At 38.4% G+C, this 23,038-nt stretch overlaps 1 protein-coding gene across 14 annotated transcripts in view; it reads right to left on the reverse strand.

Moving 5' to 3' along the window:
- Window positions 1-7,208: 7,208 nt before the first annotated feature.
- LOC138691797 (uncharacterized) overlaps window positions 7,209-23,038 on the reverse strand; it is a 40,102-nt gene continuing 24,272 nt past the window's right edge. For 13 of the 14 annotated variants that reach the window (XM_069814211.1, XM_069814223.1, XM_069814222.1 and 10 more), the window contains one exon: window positions 7,209-22,349. In XM_069814211.1, the coding sequence (XP_069670312.1) occupies window positions 17,868-22,349 (4,482 nt within the window). In that variant the 3' untranslated portion in view covers window positions 7,209-17,867. The remainder of the gene's footprint in view (window positions 22,350-23,038) is intronic. The other variant, XR_011329965.1, reaches the window with a different exon arrangement.

Here is a 23,038-nt window from a genome sequence, read left to right on the forward strand (position 1 = left end):
ATTTATACTATCTTCGGGATGAGAAACGGGTAGAATTTTGTACGTATTTAAGTTACATTAACCTTGAACTTAGCAGCTGATATATCCTATCTTTTTTCATTAAGTGGATGTATAGAATATCTTCTACTGATAAAACAAAATGTTCGCTTCCCGCGACCTCGTTGCTCCGATATGAACACTTGATTCTTTGATAATACCAAAGCGTCGCTAGATCATTTCTCTTATCGTTTATCGTTGGTCCACCGTGTACGTACCCTAATATGAGGGTGAGATTGTTTCGAAATGGAGCGCGAAACAATGTGGACAGGACCTCCTATATAGGAGGTCCTAATGTGGATGTATTAGTAGGAAGCAAGGTCGCTAGATGTCGCTGTCGAACAGCTCTTAGTCGACTTATCGCGGGACCTTAGTAGGAATTCTAACAGATTTTCGTCAGAGACATCTAGCGACTGTGGTAGGAAGTGCATTACCACGCCATCTCTTACTGTATGCTTGAATTCCTTCGAATGAAACAATTTCGAGATGTTAAGCTAAAGGGAATTATTCGTACAATTAATATAATAATACAACGCCTCAAAACGACACCAGACCCTTTGTCTAAAATAATGGTTCTACTAGATGGATTTACTCTATTCACAAATATGAACTCCACTGTCGATGGACCTTAAACCAATGGTAGGACACAAAGATCTGTTATTACTTAATTTTAATGCAAATGGAGTCAAAACCAAACCTACGAACTACAACTACTAAACAAATATGACATAGATATAGCATGCATCACTGAAACACACTTACAACCAAATACGAAATTTAAAATCTGCAACTATAAAATCCATCGTACAGACAGACTTCAGAGAAATGGTGGAGGAACCACTATAATTATAAAATCCAATATACCTCATAGACGAGCAATATTACCACAATTCAACATATTAGAAGCCACTAGAGTTTACATTAATTTCGATAATACTGAATTATTAGTGACATCTGTTTACCATCCACCATATCTGCAAATGAACGAACCTGATATGACCTCATTAGTTTCCGTCCATAACAATTTTGTCTGCTGTGGTGATTTTAATGCAAACAATACAGCCTGGAATTCCCGTATCACTACGCCAAAAGGTCAATTTCTATTGGACCATTCTGTTTATATCTAGACATCTGTTTATATAAAACTAATACTATCCCAACCAATCAGCAATGTCTTACAGCGTTCGATTCCGATCATATTCCAATCCTAATTACAATAAACAAACCGATCACAAAATATGAAATAAAAAATGTAATAGCAAAGACGACAAATTAGGACGACTATACAAAACAACTCCACGAGTCAATACCAGCAAATCTCCGTATTTTTTAACCATCGGATATAGATAAAGCACTACAATTATTTACGGACACGATTATCGCAACCTACAACTCTGTCACTACTACATCACCAATACCTCCATCACTCAACGAATTTCCAGACCTGAAACCACTCCTTGCAGCCAAAGCTAAAGCAAGGAAAAGATGGCAGGAATTCCGGGATCCACAAGCCAAATATCACAGATATCAAAGGGCCATTCGAAGAAAACATCAAATATACAAAATAAACGCCTTCGCCACAAAAATAGAAAATTCACCACCAACAAAAAAAGACTTCTGAAAATTAACAAAAAGACTATTAGGTAAAACAAATACCTCAAATAACACATCCATACAAAATACCAACCACCAAATGATATATGATCCTCGAAAACAAGCTGAAATTCTTGCAAATTCGTTCCAACATTGTTTTGAACCACATGAAGAGCCATGCCAACCTAAATTCACAGAGGAAGTCACGCAAATTGTGAAGAGTATACTACAACAGCCTCCAAGACATACTGTAGCAGTCACCACCCCACGAGAAGTACAAAACATAATCCGTAAAATCCCACTCCAGAAAACAGCTGGTCCAGACAACATTCCTCCACAAGCATTGTATGTATGTATTTATTTACACTGCAAGTGGGCAAGCACTGGTGGCAGTGGTATATACAATATTAACAATACACAATAAAATAATAAACAATACACAATAATATTTACAATACATAATACAATTTACAACACATATACAATTTTATACACAATACAATAAGAATACACAATACAATTTAACACAATAATAATAAAACATAAAATAAAACACCTAATTTTACAACACAACCTACATAATTATGTATAGGTCCTACATAAGTTTCAATAGTCTTTCACTTTACTCTCATCCCATTCCCTGTAGTGGCACTATGACGCATTTCACTGACACTTTAGCACACATTTCACTGACACTCTGTAACACATTTCTAGAACACATTTCATTGCCGCTATAAATTATCACTGATCGGAACTATTCACTGCACTGTAAAACCATAACTTCACTGACTCACCTCGCTTCACTGATACAACAGTTCAAATAAGTCAAATAATTGCATCCTTATGCATACTTATAAACAGAACTACATTTAAACTAAACATTTCTAGTCTACGGCCCTCTTACACGCTATTTTTAAATAATTTACAATTCAAACCAAGGAAGTAAACTCGTCAGGCTAGATAAATACATGTCACCTTAAAAAAATTAAATGTTGAATGTCACCTTAATTTTAATTTGCACTTTATACACAACTTTTTAAGTTATTCTTGAATCTCCTTAAGGAAGGACAGCCCTCAAAGACCGCTGCAGGTAGGTCATTCCAATCATTTATAGTTCTATTTAAAAATGAGAATTTACCTACATCCGTTTTCTGTTTCCTACATTTGATTTTAAAATCATGATCGTTCCTACCATAGTACGTTGGCTTTTCTAACCGAGCCGTTATGTCTATCCATGCTTTCTGACCTAGATGTGCTCTATATAATGATGTTATTCTAGTTTTCGTACGTCTGTTTTCCAAAGTTTCCCATTTAAGTTCTTTTATCGTATCGTTCCCATCTTCTCTTTTACCTTTAACAAATTTAGCTGCCCTATACTGGATTCTTTCTAAGGAATTTATCTGATATATTCTATAGGGATCCCAACATGTAGTTCCGTATTCCATTAACGGTCACACTAACGTTAGATATGCTATTTCCCTCGATTTGGGGCTAGCCTTTCTCAAGATTCTCATAATAAAGTGAAGTGCCCTCCATGCTTTGCCTGTAACATTATCAACATGCTCTCCCCAAGAAAGTTTGGAGTTTAAATACACTCCTAGGTATTTACAACATTGTTCTTGAGGAATTACAACACCGCTGAATTCGTAATTAAGACTAGTTTCCTCTCGGGTTTTACAAAATGTTATAGATTTACTTTTAGAACCATTTATTTTCATCCTATGTTTTAACGCCCAGTTATAAATGTTATTCAAGTCTGTTTGAATAGCATCTACATCTGAATTATTTCTAATCTTTCTATAGATAATGCAGTCGTCTGCAAATAACCTCACATTTGATGTAATATTCTGGCATAGGTCATTTACGTATATTATAAAGAGTAATGGACCCAGAACGCTGCCCTGTGGCACCCCTGAACTTATATTTCCAATTTCCGATATTTCATGACCTACTCTAACTCTCTGGGTTCTACCTTTTAAGAATTCTTGGATCCATAGCACCACTCTTTTATCTATTCCTAGCCTACTTAACTTATCTATTAATATGTCATGTGGCACCAAATCAAATGCTTTCGAAAAATCAATCACAACTGCATCGATTCTTCCGCCTCTATCTACCTCTTCAGCTAGATCCTGAACCAGCGACGTAATATGACTATCACATGAGAAGCCTTCCCTAAAACCATGCTGGCGGTTGTAAAACCAGAAATTACCCCGACGCTCCATAATACACCTAACGAAGATCTACAATGCCTGTTTCAAATTCATTTACTTCCCACAAGCATGGAAAGAAACCACTGATTATTGCAATCCACAAGCCAGGAAAGGACCCCACACTTCCTACAAGCTACAGACCTATCAGTTTACTTGACTTCCTAGGAAAGATACTGGAGAAACTTCTGCTATCACGACTACGTCCAATATTAACTGCTCCAGATGTAATCCAAAATGAACAATTTGGATTCAAATCTGGACACAGCACTCGGGAACCATTGGTCAGGCTAACGCACTTCATACAGACAGGATTCTTATCTCAACAACATACCGTTGCTACATTTTTAGATATAGAGCAGGTATTCGATACTATCTGGCATGATGGACTTCTGTATAAGTTACAATACAAAAACTTTCAATCCCTGATGTATACATTCACCTAATAGCAAACTTTCTGGAAGGAAAAACATTTCAAGTTCGTTATCACAAACAAACTTCCACCCCCACACCAATTCATGCAGGAGTACCTCAAGGTTCCATATTAAGTCCAATTCTATATTCAGCATACGTTCAAAATATCCCTTCGCACTCAAAATGCCAACATGCTCTCTATGCAGATGATACAGTCATTTATACGAAGCACTTCAATATACAGTATGCCTGCAAACATATGCAAGAAGCTCTAGATAAAATAACGCAATGGTCAACGAGATGGCGGCTTAAAATAAATAACACCAAATCAGAGGTAGTGATATTCACAAGACGTTTCCCCCGTATAAATGAACCACTTCATATTCAAAATAAAGCTATCCCCTTTAGTTCATCAGCAAACTATCTTGGAGTCCTCCTTGACAAGAGACTAACGTTCAGACACCATATTCATTCCGTGTGAGGTAGAGCTTTTCAACGATTCATGTTTCTATATCCCATCTTCAAGAGCTCAATACTAATAAAAACCAAATTACAACTGTACATATCCGTCATCAGATCACTCATGATGTATGCATGTGAGACATGGCCCACCCTCGCCATCTTCGAAGACTCGACGGTATCCAACATGCAGTATGCAGAACTATCACTGGAGCAGGTTACCACATCCGAAATACTCAATTGTACAGGTGACCTCAACATCAGGTTATTTAGTGACTACGTTCGAACATTACGGAAAAATTATCTGGAAAAGCTACATTCTCACTTCAATCTTCTCATGCAAGAATTAACCCAGTGATCACCCTCCACATGCTACACTCAGCTCACCTATCTCCATCACTGATGAAGATAAAAGGAAGATGAAAACGTCAGTGTCACATTAATCACATTTCTCCATACGACAGCGAAAGGCAAAGGTCCATAACAGACCTGGAACTTATTTAAAGTGCCACAAAAAAAAAAAAAAAAGCTGCTAGATATAATAAGTTCGTTACCGGAGAAGTGATTGCCTTAAGATCAATTTCTACATTAGCTCTTCTAGCATGTGAGACGCGAAACTCAGTAGGTGTAAACGGTATTAGTAAATGCTTCAAGAAGCCTGTGCCATATTCCTCTGGATCTAGCGGAAAACCTGTTGACAATGTTACGAAATAGAACCTATTCAAATTAAAATGATTATTGCCATATTCTTCCAACAGATGTACCACAGAAACTTATTTCGTAGAATTGGGGAGGTTTAAGACGACAAAATGTGCTAAACACTTTTAATGCATGTTATTCCTCAGCAATACTACAAGCTACCTACCTGTTAAAGTTATTTCTACAACTGTGAAATATTTCTGTTCTCTACATTTCAGTAATACTTTACTTAAAGCAACCAAGATGGCAGGAAATCCAAATGTGCTACACTTCAAGAAGCAACATCACAGCTCGGTACGAATGCTGGTAACTTAGATTTGACTCACTATGTACTATGCCTTTCCTTCTGAATAAGTCACAACTTTCAGTAGGCCTACTCCATATTTGACCACAACTGACATTGTTCTCTCACCATTATTAGATGTATTAACATCAGGGCCTCTCCCAGTCTATATAGAACCTCACAACTTTCAAACGACCACTTTCCACTGCCACAAATAATTACATCACTATCACACTTTACTTTATATGATATTCTTATTGAATTTGGTATTCCCAAGAAACTAGTTTGATTAATTAAAATGTGTCTTAGTGAAACTTACAGCAGAGTCCGTATAGGCCAGTTTCTATCTGATGCTTTTCCAATTCACTGCGGGCTAAAGCAGGGAGATGCACTATCACCTTTACTTTTTAACTTCGCTCTAGAATATGCCATTAGGAAAGTTCAGGATAATAGACAGGGTTTGGAGTTGAATGGATTACATCAGCTTCTTGTCTATGCGGATGACGTGAATATGCTAGGAGAAAATCCACAAATGATTAGGGAAAACGCGGAAATTCTAGTTGAAGCAAGTAAAGCGATAGGGTTGGAAGTAAATCCTGAAAAGACTAAGTATATGATTATGTCTCGTGACCAGAATATTGTACGAAATGGAACTATAAAAATTGGAGATATATCTTTCGAAGAGGTGGAAAAATTAAAATATCTTGGAGCAACAATATAAATGACAATTGGGAGGAAATTAAACGCAGAATAAATATGGGAAATGCGTGTTATTATTCGGTTGAGAAGCTTTTGTCATCTAGTCTTCTGTCAAAAAATCTGAAAGTTAGAATTTATAAAACAGTTATATTACCGGTTGTTCTGTATGGTTGTGAAACTTGGACTCTCACTTTGAGAGAGGAACAGAGATTAAGGGTGTATGAGAATAAGGTGCTTAGGAAAATATTTGGGGCTAAGAGGGATGAAGTTACAGGAGAATGGAGAAAGTTACACAACGCAGAGCTGCACGCATTGTATTCTTCACCTGACATAATTAGGAACATTAAATCCAGACGTTTGAGATGGGCAGGGCATGTAGCACGTATGGGCGAATCCAGAAATGCATATAGTGTGTTAGTTGGGAGGCCGGAGGGAAAAAGACCTTTGGGGAGGCCGAGACGCAGGTGGGAAGATAATATTAAAATGGATTTGAAGGAGGTGGGATATGATGGTAGAAACTGGATTAATCTTGCTCAGGATAGGGACCAATGGCGGGCTTATGTGAGGGCGGCAATGAACCTCCGGGTTCCTTAAAAGCCAGTAAGTAAGTAAGTAAGTATCACACTTCGCATTCTATACACCAATGTCAGCTATTCTTTTTGTAAACCATGCAACGTGCTCCGATACCAGAGACCTTGCGCTCCATTTTAAATCACGAATGAGTAAAGTTGAGATTATTAGATTCTATTATGAGTATGAAGTATGATTAGGGCTGGAAATGTATTTACAGCATAAAATAAATACAGATTGCAATATGCAATGTACAAGAAATTTATTTCAATGGGTGTTCTATCTAATCACGACACAATTAACAAAAGTAAATCTTTCCCAGTCATCATAAAAAAAGAATCAGTGATCACAAATGCTAAAAAAAATACACAATATAGCAAATTGTACAAAATATAAAATGAAAACAACAAATGCTAACACGTTACAAGCGTCCTCTATATTTAAAACCGTCTACAGGAATATCTTTCCACACTTGAGTTATGTGCAGCAATATAAGCCAAATATGAGTACTATTGAATTATATTGCTTTGAGTTTCAAGTCACTAAATTTCATGTGAAAGGTATGCTGAAATCACTATTAGGTTCAAATTCCCCTCTATCCGCCATCATTACTTTCAGAATCCTTTAATTTGTGACAGTAGATATAGAGGATTTTCAATCTATCAGTATACATTATATATTGGAAAACGGACAATTTTCCTAACTGTACTTCCCATTCGTAGGCGATATAAATGCAAACATAAAAATTATAAATAACTGTCATGTAAAACCATCCAGATGACAGGGAATAAGTAAGGTATCCTGTTTATGCAATCTGGAGTTAGAAAGGAAAATAGATATAAAACAGAAAGACAAGTTACTTATTTATGAGTTCGACTACAATGGCAAAGGGAGTGAAAATCCAGTCCGAAGCTAGGCTGCTCAAGATACCTTAGTCACATATTATCAGAACTTAATACTAGTAGGCCTAGGACTGTTGTTGCTTGGATGTGGATGGAATATTAGGATGAGGATAAATGGTAGGAATGATCTCTACATGCGTAAGGATGATAGAATGGAGGTGTGAGTTGATAAAATGAAAGCAAATAGTATCGATAGAAATACGTACCAACAATGGAAACAAAAGTGTACTGACAATAACAGTGTTACAATATAAAATGTACATTCACATCTCTTATCAGTGCTGGATTATAACAAACGTATTCCTAATTTCAGATGACATTTCATTGTAATGAATATTAGATAATCATAATTCTTATTACACGAATTGACATCAGCTCCAGTATCCAGTTAACCTTACAATACGTATCTACAAGATCATTTTCAAATACTAAAATATTATAACCTTACAATCTTAGCATCCTCTATAGAGGCATCACACATCAGCAGCTCTCCCTCTTAATTATCTGAATGGCGCATAACACTTCTTCACATTGCAAGCAATATTAACCTCTTAGCAAAATTTTTATTTACATTAAGCATGGTTAACATCAACATCTCTTTCATGTAAGAACATTACAAATTTTACATTAACACTTCCTACTAGTATATTAGACCTCAACATTTTCTTGAAAACGGCCGACCGAACTTGCCAATCAGTCCTTGGCAGCCGAGAAATGATACACTCGAGCGCATGCAGTCGAGAATTTATAACCGGTCTGTTGAAACATTTAATTGGTCAGTCGCGAGCACTTGAGATTATTGAACTGCAATTACATCACTTATTAATGCCTGATAACCAAAACAGTATAGCGAAGAAGGTTACCTGAAAGACTAGATTTGCATAATATATACATCACTGTGCACATTAACAGAAAACCACAATTTCAAGTCACACAGAGATTGTGTGTACTCGATGTGGATCTCTGGCATTTCGTCAGCCCACGCTAGTTGTGTGGATATAAAGGGAAAAGTTGAGACGGTGTCGGGTGCAGTTCCTGAGTAGCTCAGTTGGTAAGAGCGCTGATACGTTCAACCAGAGGTCCCGGGATCGATACCCGGCCCGGAACAATTTTTCCCTTGAAATTATACAGTTCCATAGTTATTTGCTGCAAGATAGAAGTGTTGTGCCCAAGGATTATGATAAGCAATCATAACTTTGTTGTGACCATAAGCAATATATTTTCACTTTATTTGAAAGTAATGAAATCGTATTTATTAAAGCATTAGACATCCTTTGACATATGACAGAGATCGCTTCCTGTTTCGACAGATTACAGAGTACAGCTTAGCTAACTCAGCATTGGTGACACTCAGAACCCTCACCGGTACCACTTTCTGGTTCGGGAGTAGGGATCAGGCCACATAAACCCCATCTATCGGAGTTGTTTGCGAATCGACGAGCAGGTTTCTCTTAAGCTGTCCGTCCAGTCTTGCCGTCACCGCCGTCTCGCAGCCTGCTGGGATTATCACTTGATTCTGCAAGGTGAGTCTGCTGGCCATGGGTTGGTCTTCAACGTCCCTCAGAAACACTTCATCCTGACCAAAACGGAGGATACGGCGCCGGACGTCCACCGTCGCATCGAAGATCCGCATGGCGTCGAGTCCCAGGATGACGTCTTCAATGATGTTGGCGACGAACACCCACATCTCCAGTCTCCTCTTTCCCAAGGTCAAATCCAGGAAAACCTCTTTCTGGTTGGGTAGGCTATTGCCTGAAGCAGTACGTAGCTCATATCGGCGCAGCGGCGTCCTCCCAGGTAGGCCACACACGACTTCCGGTCTCGCGATAGTGAGCGACGCCCTGGTGTCTACCAGTACTCTGCATGGGCGGCCTCTTATCCAGCCATCAGCAATCAGCCCATCATCGCATCTTCTGTTAACCGTCTTCAAGATCAGCCAAGAGGATGGTGATGATGGCGCCGACGTGCCCCTCCTCGCATCGGCCCCCTTTAGTTTTCCTGTCTGTGATCAGATCGGTCACAGTCCCTCCTTAAGTGTCCGGGTTCGCCGCAGGACCAGCAGGTGGGCACTCCTCGTCTCCGTCGCTTGGGTGACTTCGGTTGACGTTCCTCGACGTCTGCCGCCGCGACGCTCCTAATCCAGTGCGATGCCGAGACATTCACCGTCAACTTGGCTGCCTCCATCCTGAGGGCCGCCGCCAGAGCTGCGTTGATGGTGCGATGCTCTGCCAAGAGTAGCTGTTGTCTGATTTCGGGGTCTCGAACTCCGCTGCCGAAGGTGTAGACTGCCTCTCCAGCGATGAAGTTAGGTGGTAGGACCCTGAGGGCCTTATGGGCCAGTTGTTCCACCTCCATCGCAAATTCTAGCAGGGACTCGCCTGGCTGTTAGACCCTCGTTTTCAATTGGGTCCTAAACGCTGCCGCAAGTTGATGGTCACCATAACGTCCCTCCAAGGCCGCCATTATCTCAGCGGCTGTCCCATCTTCTGGAACGCTGTGAAGAATCTCCGACGCCTGTCCCTGAAGCGCGGCCAGCAGCTGGGTAGTTTTTTCTGATGGCATTCACCCATTGTGCTCTGCGATAGCCTCGAACTGGCGACGGAAAATCGCCCAAGACGTCGTACCGTCGAACTTCGGCGTCTTCACGTTCGAATGTCTGGCTGAAGGTGATGGTTCCGGAGGGTCACTATATACGGGGTCCTCAATTCAGTTGCCAATTGTTGCATGGCCCGTTGAACTTCCTCGGCGATTATCCGTTTCTGTTCTCTGGCCTGGCGATCCACTAACGCGAGCATGTGCTTGTTTTCTTCAGCATGTTGGTCCATTAACACACTCGTCTGCTCTTGATGGTGCTCGAGAGCGCGAATTTTGCTGTCAAACTGGTCTACATCCTGTCTCAATTCGGCTACTGAAACAGTAGTTTATAGTTGTAAAATTCTTGTTTAGATTGTCAAAATTGGCTTTAAGTTCGTCTTTCACGATGGCGGCAATTCCATCTACGTGGGCCGAAACGCTTCCACTTTGCTTAGTGACGTCATCTTTCACTCCGCTTATGTCGCCTTTCACTCCCCTTATATCGTTCTTCATTTCTGCTTTTACATCACTTATGTCCTTTTTCAGTTCCGCGATGGCTTGCAGGATCTGCTGTAGGTTCTCCATTATGTCGATAAAATCCCGCTTCTGACACCAATTTGTAACTTTTACTTCAAACAAGAAAGTAATTTTATTCTCACAACAATAATCACTTTCTATAATTGAATGTAAACACTCCCGTCAACAATGGGATTTCCACTCCACACAGTAACACAGTATTCGTTATTGCACTCCACAGACGACAATGACAATTTACTTGGATTATTGAGAACAACAATGTACTGCTAATCTTAACTAATCTTCACAAAGCACTATTTACAACACAAAACTGTCAGTTCACAGTTCGTTTGCCTTGGCTAGTTCTTCTAGCTCAGTCACTCGAGTTCACAGTATCTCGAACCCCAGACCTTCAGGGACAGTCCACTGAACTTCGAACTCAGGTCCCCAAACTGCGGTCCAATGCACTCAAACTCAGGACTTCCAGCGACAGTCCACTGGCCAGGACGCTCCCACAGTTACGGACGGACACACTCAAGTCGAACTCCGGTCTCGAAGCTGGCTTCTTTGCTACACAAGACTGACTGCCTTGCTGTCCAAAACTAGCAACGACTGCAACATCAACTACTGTTAGCTCACTTGCGTCTCCTATTTATAACCAAAACATAGTTTCTAGAGAGTACGATGCTGGAAATTACTACAGATGCTGATAAGATGGCGCCTCTCGACTTCTCTGGATTTCTCCCCCAGTTGCAGGACCATTACTTCCCCCTCTCTGCGCGGAACAGCGTGCCGTCTCCTCGCGCCCCCTCTCTTCTGCCGGACGCGCACGAAGTTCCCAGAAGCGCCGAGAACATTCGGCCTGCCGTCACAATATAATGGCCCAGGAACCTTACTCTTTATACATGCAAGGGCTATGTGTATCTTCGGTTCTTTCTGCAAAGTCTTCAGAACTCTTCCTCTCTGACAATGCAATTGTACTCAAAGACTGCGAATCTTTCTCCTCTTCGGTGTTACTATCAATCTTCTCATGGTCTCCGGGGCTCGCAGTGGGTTGAGCAGCCTCTTCCCACTCCATGTGACTTGGCCCTGCAGAATCTGTATAAAACAAAACAACAGAAAATATATAATTATAAACTAACAGTAAGAGTAAGTAGGCCTATAACACCACGAATAGAGGTTGCAGTTATGGGATCTACTAAGCGCAATATGGGATTACATATCTTTTCCTATAAATAACAATTACAGAATCTCCAATTATGACAGAATTTATGAGTATAGTTCTGAAACACTGAAATTGCATATCTCACCTACTTTCGAGAAGTTATCATGGCTTAGGTTACATGAGAGGAGAAATCTGCACTCCCTTTCTCTCCTATATCGAATTATGCACACTTCATCCCCCTATTATTTATTCGCTCGTTTTCATCTCTCTCTCGCTATCATAATATTAATACTCGATCACAACGCGATAACACGCTAGAAATTCCACTTCACACATCATCTCCGTATTCCTCATCTTTCACTGTTGCTACCTCTCGTCACTGGAACTCTCTGCCGCCTGAAGTCAAGGGCTGCCGAACATTGAAATCTTTCAAATCCAAGTTAGAAAATTATCTTATGACGAGTTTCCAAACTAACTTACTATTATACAAGTGTTGTATTGCATGTTTCCACGTATTCACTTTTTTTTTCCCTTACTGTGTATACTTAAAAATATTGTATTCATCGTATGCTTTGTACTGCACTATTTTATTACTACTATTAGTATTATTATTACTATTAGACCTAGTATTATTTTATTATTATTATCATTACTATTCTTATTTATTATTATTATTATCATCATCAGTAATTCTCTTATTTTTTATACTTTGTAGTGCTCATTTATTTTTGATCTGCTGTTCACATTTTATTATGCTTTTTTCTTTCCTTCTCTATGTTATATATTATGTCTGATTTCTTCTTACTTGTTGTTTACATTTTATTATTATTATCTTATTCAGTTTTGTGTGTACTTTGTAAATTTGTAGTGTTTCTGTAACGCAGTTTTTACTCCTGGTTGAGTGTTAGAGAAGGCCGTATGGCCTTAACTCTGCCAGGTTAAATAAATCATCATTATTATTATTATTATTATTTTTATTATTATTATCATCGTTGGCTTACTTTAAAAATCTTATAACTGCATTTCAGGAAATTGCACAAAAGAATTCATTATTTTTATACCCCAGCTAACAATTGCTATATACAAAATGTAGAAGCATTTCCATACTAACGAGATGTTACCAGCAGAAGCATTTTAAAAATAGTTACACAAAGATTTCAACATTCCGGAAAATCTGGACTTAGTTTTAGAAGTAAGCCGATGATACCTAAAAAGTATATGATTAAATAAGAATCCTTGACTTAATGAAGATAGACTGAACTTTGCAACGTATGACTCCTCTATTCAGATGTGTCCGGAGGGTAATTGTGAAATACTGATCTTCAAAATAGTCTGCACACACCCGAAAGTTGTTGTACAATTTCTTGGGCACATTCACCATTAGGTATTCTCTGCCAATTGCTTCTGGCCATGCCTTGCATTTGAAATCAAAAAAAGGGAATAAAATATAAATATAAATGATGAGCACAGCGACACCATTTCGTGGTACTTTGTAAAATCACTCGGATAAGCTAGAAAATGAAAAGAAACTGCTCCAATGACCTTGAAGGTAAAATACTAATTATTACTCCATTTGTAACGTATTTTTGGAGAAAAACACTCATAATTTACGACAATATTTTAATAGCAAAGCGAGAAAAGTTGCAAGCTCCAAATTATAATTTAGAGGAACAAAAATAATGTCGTTTGCAACTTTTTCCAGCTTAGCTATTCATTTGTAAAAATACGATGTGAATCAAACAAATTTAAATGTAGGCCTAATAAAAAATTAATATTGTTAGGCCTTTCATATGCCGAAAATTTGTAGTAAAACTGTGTACTACTTACTGCACCTGTTCATCAGGTAAGTTATTGTTAATTTAGACGAATACATACTACATAAATTATATATATATATATATATATATATATATATAATTTAAATAATAAAGTGAGGAGTGTAAGGATATACATATATATACACATATATAACTTAAACATAAGTATCCGGCAATTTATGTAATTCATCATGATGCACGTCTCTAGGAAAATCTACAATACATCAAATTAGTTTAAATGAAAATATTAATACATTGTAAATGAAAACTCACTTTTCACTATCTCCCGGTATTTTGAAGAAATGTTGGCCATTTCTTCGGGTAGCTGTCCTTCCGATTCTTGCACTTGAAATATTCGCATTTAACATGTGATCAGTGGCGTAGCATGAAATTTTGAGCAGAGGAAGCTAACTCAAGTTGTCTTTCATGCAATATGAGAAAACGTATTACAAAAATACAGTCTTAAAATAAATAGTAGTCAATTTCAAGTCAGCAGTCGAAGATTGGTTGGAACGCCGTAAGTAACACCAATAAGGCATGACCTGAAATGATACGTAGTAAAATATGATTTCACGGTTTACACATATCTCTAACAAATAGACACGTATACGTATAACATTAGCTCACTCCCTGTCATACTTAGAGAAATCACAATATTAGTATCATTACGTAAGTATGCGTCTGTCTTTTGGTTGTGTCCTTCATTGACAGCAAGGGAGTCGGTCATTTGTTTTTTAAATCACACTTTTGTTTGTAAGTCAGTCTTGATAATACAATTGTCCTAAAAATATTCAAGTAAATTAGTGTCAGGAACTGTTATTTCGCTCATTATTTATTATATCAGCCACAAAGCACACTAACACTTCAACTGAACACAACTGACGAAAAGGGATAATTCGGAAACTACTTATTTTAAATGTTAAAGCTAGCTTCTTGGCTTCTTGCGAGCCTTAAGAGCCTTAGGGTAGTTTAGTTACAAAAGGATGGAAAATCTGCGGGGTGGATTACACAGAAGAAACCAGTCTGCTTGGAAGCTGGTGTGTGCAGGCTTCTTGTTTACTGCTGCATCACAAATCATCCTAAGCTGCCGCATCACAATATTTAACGCGTAAATATAAATTCTATTAATATTAATAAATAATTTTCTCCATAAACTGCAGGTTTATTATGAAATTATTATTAACTGGGGAAGCTAAGCTTTTTAGCTTACATTGACGCTACGCCACTGCATATGATGGCATTTTGAGTAACAGCACAACACGCCAAACAAATTCAAAATGTCTTCCCTCTTGTGTCTTCTTTTGCCTTGCTTGTCAGGACTGACAACTTAAACCAAAAGCACGCATGCTCATTTTCCATTTCTTGAAGTCTGAATTTGGTGGTGGAATGTTGGTAGGAAACAATGGTAGAGCAAATAGTGTTGGGTAAAAGAGTTTAGCAGCGGTTAACAGGGAAAAGGATAGGAATGAACCCTTCTGTTGTATTATAAGTCCTCTTGTCTTACCAGTTCTTAGACAGAGGGATGTACAAGAATCTATTCTGCACTTCCAATGTTCAATTAAACAGGCATTTGGACATTATAAACACACTTAGCACAAGGAAAAAACACAATTTATTGTCAGTGTCTATTTTGACAATTGTAACATAAGAAACAATAGACTTACTCATTTATAATTCACAAAGAAGTCGTTTGTAAAGAATCATTTATTTACATGATTTGAATAGTGTGTTTCAAGAAAATATTGCAGTAATTTCGAAACAACAAAAAACGAACACTGTATTTCATTTTACGTAGTAGGTACAGATTATTTCAAAGTAATACTCTTTCATTGTTCGTCAAGCATTATTGGGACCATTGGTGCGCAAATGTTAAAGAAAATATTTTACTCCCAATGACATGCAATAGGACATTGTGAGGCTTATACACTGGAATCACTACCTTGCTGTATTTAATATAAATTCACATTATTATTAATAAACTGGATAGTCTAAATTAAGCTTGAATTTAAATTTATACATACTTTATTTGGAAAATGGTGAGAGCAAGTATCAGCAAGCTGGGAGCATTGCTGATATGAGTTAAAAGAATAGTTCAAAAGCTGTGACGCGAGGACATTTTCTTTATCTCAGGGTTAAAGATTTATTAACATAAGTGTATTAACATAATACGCTAACATGACATGGAAAATTCGCCATTATATATTTTTTCTAGAAAAATTTTCTGCCTTACAAATAGTTGCTTTCTTGTTCCCTTACATTCTCAATAGCTTCACATGTATTCCTCACTCAATATTCTCATCACTTATCAGCTCATCAAATAAAGGTCGTAAGTCGTCTAATCTTTGATGGCTGTGTTAGTACAGAATCCAAAACAACGCTTTTGTCATGATTGTCTCGCTGTGAGAGTATTGATTAAGAAATAAGAGCTGGCGAATATATTTTGAGAACTTTTTCCATTAGAAGTCTCATAATGTCCACATTACCCCATTTTGCAGCAGCGAATATTCGACTTTCAACAATATTGTTACATGCATTAACATCACCGCCTTATTAGGAGACTCACAATATCCACATTACCTCCTCTTGCAGCAGCGAATATTGGACTTTCACAGATATTGTTACATGCATTAACATCAACGCCTTATCTATTAGGAATCTCACCATATCCACATTACCTCCTTTAGAGCAACGAATATTGGAGTTTCACCAACATTGTTACATGCATTAACATCAGCGCCTTTATCCATTAGAAGGCTCACAATATCCATACTACATCCTTTTGCGGCAGCGAATATTAAACTTTCACCAAAATAGTTACACGCAATAACGTCAGCACCTTTATCCATTACAAGTCTCACAAAATCCACATTACCACCTCTTGCAGCAACGAATATTGGAGTTTCACCTACATTGTTACATGCATTAACATCAGCGCCTTTATCCATTAGGAGTCTCACAAATCCACATTACCTCCTTTTGCAGCTACGAATATTGGACTTATACCAATATTAACATCAGCGCCTTTATCCACTAGGAGACTCACAATATCCAAATTACCACTTATTGCAGCAGCGAATACTGGACTTTCACCAATATTGCTACATGCATTAACATCAGCGCCTTTATCGATTAGGAGTCTCACAATATCCACATTAACTCCTCTTGCAGCTGAGAATATTGGACTTTCACCAAAATAGTTACATGCGTTAACATCAGCGCCTTTATCCACTAGGAGACTCACAATATCCACATTACCTCCGCTTGCAGCAGCGAATATTGGACTTTCACCAATAATGGTACATGCATTAACATCAGCGCCTTTATCAATTAGGAGTCTCACAATATCCACATTAACTCCTCTTGCAGCAGCGAATATTAGACTTTCACCAAAATTCTTACAAGCTTTAACATCAACGCCTTTATCCATTAGAAGTCTCACAATGTCCACATTACCTCGTTTTGCTGCAGCGAATATTAGACTTACAAAAAAATTCTTACACACATTAACATCAGCGCCTTTATTCATTAGGAGACTAACAATATCCACATTACCTATTTCTGCAGCAGCTAATATTGGACTTTTACCAAAATTGTTACATGAATTAACATCAGCGCCTTTATCCAATAGGAGGCTCACAATATCCAGATTACCTCCTGTTGCAGCAGCTAATAATGGACTTTCACCAATATTGTTACATGCATTGACATCAGAGACTTTATCCATTAGGAGTCTCAGAATATCCACATTACCTCCTATTACAGCAGCGAATATTGGACTTTCACCTCTAACATTACATGCATTAACATCAGCGCCTTTATCCAATAGGAGGCTCAGAATATCCACATTACCTCTTCTTGCAGCAGCGAATATAGGACTTTCACCAATATTGCTACATGCATTAACATCAGCGCCTTTATCCATTAGGAGGCTCACAATATCCACATCACCTCTTTCTGCAGCAACGAATATTGGACTTTCACCAATATTGCTACATGCATTAACATCAGCGCCTTTACCAATAGGAGTCTGACAATATCTACATTGCCTCCACTTGCAGCAGCGACTATTAGACGTTCACCAGAATTCACGCATGCATTAACATCAGTGCCTTTATCTATTAGGAGTCTCACAATATCCACATTACCTCTTCTTGCAGCAGCGAGTATTGGACTTTCACCAATATTGTTACATGCATTAACATCAGCGCCTTTATCCATTAGGAGTCTCAAAATGTCCACATTACCTTCTTGTGCTGCAGTGAATATTAGTCTTTCACCAAAATTCTTACATGCATTAACATCAGCGCCTTTATTTATTAGGAATCTCACAATATCCACATTACCTCCTGTTACAGCAGCGAATATTAAACTTGAACCAAAAAGGTTACATGCATTAACATCAGTGTCCTCATCCATTAGGAGTCTCACAATATCCACATTACCTCCTCTTGCAGCTTGGAATATTGGACTTTCACAAAAAGTGTCACATGCATTAACATCAGCGCCTTTATCCATTAGGAGTCTCACAATGTCCACATTACCTCCTCTTGCAGCAGCGAATATTAGACTTTCACCAATATCGTTACATGCATTAACATCAGCGCCTTTACCCATTAGGAGTCTCACAATGTCCACATTACCGTCTCTTGCTGCAGCGAATATTAGACTTGCACCAAAATAGTCACATGTATTAACATCAGCGCCTTTATCCAATAGGAGTTTCGTTAAATCCACATTACCTTGTTTCGTAGCAACGGATATTGGACTGTCACCAAATGTGTTACATGCATTAACATCAGCGCCACTATTTATTAAGAACTGCACAACGTTCACATGGCTACCAGAAACTGCATAATACAAAGGTGTTTGTTTATCCATATCGTATGTATTAACATCTGCACCTTTCTCAACTAGCAAGCTCACCATTTCTAGAACACCGCTGTAAGCAGCCCATGACAAAGGTGTTTTGTAATTCCAGTCTTTTGTTTCTAAACGCTCTTTGACAGTATATGCTGAAGACTTCTGAGTTTTTAGATAAAGTAGGGGGAGAGCCCACCAGAAAGTCCTTTTCTTTATAAATCCTTGCGATTCTTCAACCTCGAGCAAAAACTCGACCAGCTTCATTTGTCCCGCAGAAGATGCTATGTGTAGCATTGTGGTAGTAACATCTCTCCCACACCCATTAACACTAACGTATGTTGTAATGGGATGATTCACACACATGCCACATTTAAACATCAATTTCGCAATATTGATATAGCCCTGTAATGCAACAATTTTCAAAATTCTGCACAAAAATTCATTACCCTCTTCACCCCTGATCAATTCCATAGTGAATATCATGTCACTACTTTCAGCACCTCTACCTAGCAGCATGTCAACAGCTGACCACGCTTGTATCTTGTCAGCGAGTGTCAGGGGTCGCCAGTGGAACACACCCTCTTCAACCTTATAATCACAATGATTCTGCAGTAATAGCTCCATGATTTCATACTTGGTTTTATTTGGTGAAAAATCAAGACTTTCATTGTGATCGATAACTCCCAAGTGCAACGGTGTCCTCCCACCCTTATCCTTTACATTCACATCACATTCAGGGGATGACAACAATTCGAGAACATTATCTTTGTCTTCATTTAGAATGGCAGTATGCAATTCAAATCCTTCTGCTAGAATCCTATCAAAAAATTCTCTCACGATTACGAATTCTTCTCTAAATAATATCTCTTCTATATATTCTCTTTCATCTTTGAAATATTTTGTGAACCACTTCGCGGCAAAGAACTCTAGAAATGTTCTGTGAATGAACATTGCTGTGGAATTTAGAATTTGAGCAACAATTCCACCCTTCTCTTTTGCTTTCCTAAATCGGTCCTGGAAATCTTCAACTCGACTCATAACATCACTGAAGAAATGTAGTTTGTTAAAGTCTTCAGTCTTCAGCAAGGCATGCACAGCACATGCCATATGGTCTTTCTCATACTCTTTCTTCTGCAGCTGCAGTGACTCAAGCTGCACCAGATTTGTTATTGGTTCATCTAATCGCCCCTTCTTGCAAGCAAAGATATTAAACTTTCTATCCACGAATCTGTTATACAGTTCCAATAAATCCAATCTGCGGTCAAACTTCATCTCACCTGACAGACAAAAATGAGAAGCTTCACTAATAAATACTTCAGCCAACATGAAAGTCTGCAGAGGAATTTCTGTGAATTGGCCAAGTTTATCATTTAATGAATTTCCTGTCACTTCCAACAAATTAGTAGTAAATATGTCTAAGTCATACTGACCAACATTTATATCATTCCAAAGTTTAGCAAGGAAATCACGTTGATCCTGTTTTGTGAAAGGCTGTAGTTCAAATGAAAGACAGGAGAACTTTTCCTCAAGAGTGTCCTTCATTAAAGTACGAGAAGTGATCCAAAGCTGTTTAAATTTACATTCCATGATAAGTTGTTCTAACATGTGCAATACCTTCCCTGCATAATCAGGGCTGATTTCATCAAACCCATCTACCAGTATCACAATATTGCCACCATGATATAACTCGTGCTTCAACAGTGATGTAGCGAAGTCACTCGTGAACGTTCCTGCTTGTAACAGAAGTTCAACTGCTGAATCTCCACATTTACTCAGGTAATCCGTGTGTTCATTCAGAACTACAGTGACCACCCAACATGCAGGGTCATGTCGCTTGAATTCCTGAGCTAAATTCAAAATTTCTGTTGATTTTCCCATTCCAGGGTGATCCACAAGCAACTTGACCTTGTCAGAGAGCAGCATCACTTCCTGCAAGCTTCTGATCGAGGTCACATCCATTAAGTGAGACTTAATATAGGACACACTTCCTTTGGACTCTTTCCAAATAAAATCAGTTTCTTCTTTATGAATCCAATGGACTCTTTCAAATACGTTTTTGGCCTTGTCGAAATCCTCTCTACCTCGAATTACAAAACAGCGACACAGACCTCCTTCAGAATGTTTCGTTTCGTCAAACATTTCTACTTCTCTCCTATGATGGACTACTTTGCTCAGAGCCTGTAGTGATACTCCACTTACAACTAGGCAGTCTCGATCATCAGAAAAGATTGTCTCACTCACGTGTGCTCTACTAAAAAGTGTACGAGGTATATAGTGTTGATTTTGTTGAGTCAGTTTATCTCCAATAGTTTCTGCAACTCCAGACAAGATCTGAGTTAGAATCTCAGCAGTCGCTATTTTATCAAATGCTGTGTTGTCAACTAATGTATTAAGTTTGATGAAATCACCTTGGAAATTTATTTTGCAATCTAATATTTGTTTCTTTGATTCCTCATTCAGTTGCCCAAAACGAAATTCGTCTTTGTGACTGAGAGAATTTAATTCCCTCCCCTTCTCACTGTCATGAATCACTACAAGGGTCTTTCCTGAAACTAAATTGTGGGCGATCTTTTCCATTGTCTCAACCCAGCCATCAATTACAAGTACATCACATCCAGGCCACAGACCCCACAAGGCCAACACTTCACTCATTCTCTCCTCCAACAAGTTGGCATCTACCAGAATCTTCTTCTCAATGCTTTGGTGAACTTTGAGACAAGTGAGAACGTTAGAATTCTGAACACTCAGAAGTCCTCCGCCCTCTGGTAACTGTTGTCTAAATATGTTTAACTCTCTTTCATCAAACTGCAGATTAAATTTTGCGAGCTGATCTACTTTTTCTCTATTTAAGTCACCAACACTGCTCTTCACCATATTCTTCCAAAACTCAACATTTTCCATGAGGTAAGTTCCTGGATCTTTCCTCCAGTTCTCTATATTAGTCAGAAATGCCTGGAACTGAGAATCTGTCCCTAGCGCCCTAACAAGTTCAGTTCTGATTAAGGAATCAAGCTCCTCCTGACTTGCTTGCTCTGTGTAGAACCTGAACTGATGGAGGAACTGGTTGAAGTTACGCTCGTTCTTCAAAGTGGGGAAGTCATTACCGCAGTAACGCTTGCATTTCCCTTCTGTCATGAGGACAGCATGGAAGTCAGTGTCAACACCTCCATCCTCATCCAGAGCTGCATTTGTGTAAACAACAAACTGCGCGTTGCTGAACGGACCCCAGTGCTGTAGGTCCGGATCCAGTCCCCAGTACTTCCTTGTCTTCAGGTAAGAACAGTAGTGCTCATGGATTTTAAAGATTTGGTCTATCATATATTTTCTCCTTTTTTCTGCATTCTGTGTTCCTTCCTTGTGTTTCAACTGTACCAACACCGTGTTACCATCTACTCTAAGTATTAAGTCATCAAACTTTCCAGCTGCCTTCATGTTAGTTGCAATACAAAAGCTCTTTCTGTTATTGATGAGTCTAAGAAAGACAAGTCCAGGCATTTTCACTTCATACAGGTATCCTGCATTGCCGCAAGACCCGATAGTCTTCTCATAATCCTGTAACAGATCAATACATAATGAGTACGCACTGCTGACGCTGTCACCACCACCACCACCACAACCACTACCACCATCATTATTATTAATCATACTTGTCGACAGCAACATATATGTTGCTATGAACATATAAGGCATAAAAGACAAAAAATATGAAATATACGTACATAAAACTGTAAATACCAGTGCCAGCAGGATGAATCATCTGGATTCAAGAGACCATTTAGTTCACAATTGAGTTATGCCCAAATAACCAAGAATGAATTTTAATAATATTAATTAAAATAGCCAGTAAATTTAAAGCAAAAAGTGTTTTAAAAGTCACTGTTATGTTGAAAATTCCCTCTATTTCCCACCAGTTACTGTCAAAATCTTTTAATTTGTGAAAGTGAAAATCGTCACTAGGCCTCCAAAATACATTATCTTTTCTTTTTTTGGCAGGAGAAAGAAAATAGGATTACCATTTAAATTCCCTTGATTCTGAAAGCCATTTCTGGTATAATTTCAGCAATTACAAGATAAATTTACCTCTGATTGAGGTTTTGGCTGATATCTATATCTATTATCAGGCAGTACTCACTTGACAACATGTGTCAGAGGAAGAACAATTGTTTGTATGCATCTAAAATCTGATTAGTGGAATATGTAACTAACCAGCGTTGTATGCATTGGAGGAAAGGAAATAGCCA

This window comes from Periplaneta americana, chromosome 16 (genome assembly GCF_040183065.1).
Source record: "Periplaneta americana isolate PAMFEO1 chromosome 16, P.americana_PAMFEO1_priV1, whole genome shotgun sequence".
Lineage (NCBI taxonomy): Eukaryota > Metazoa > Arthropoda > Insecta > Blattodea > Blattidae > Periplaneta > Periplaneta americana.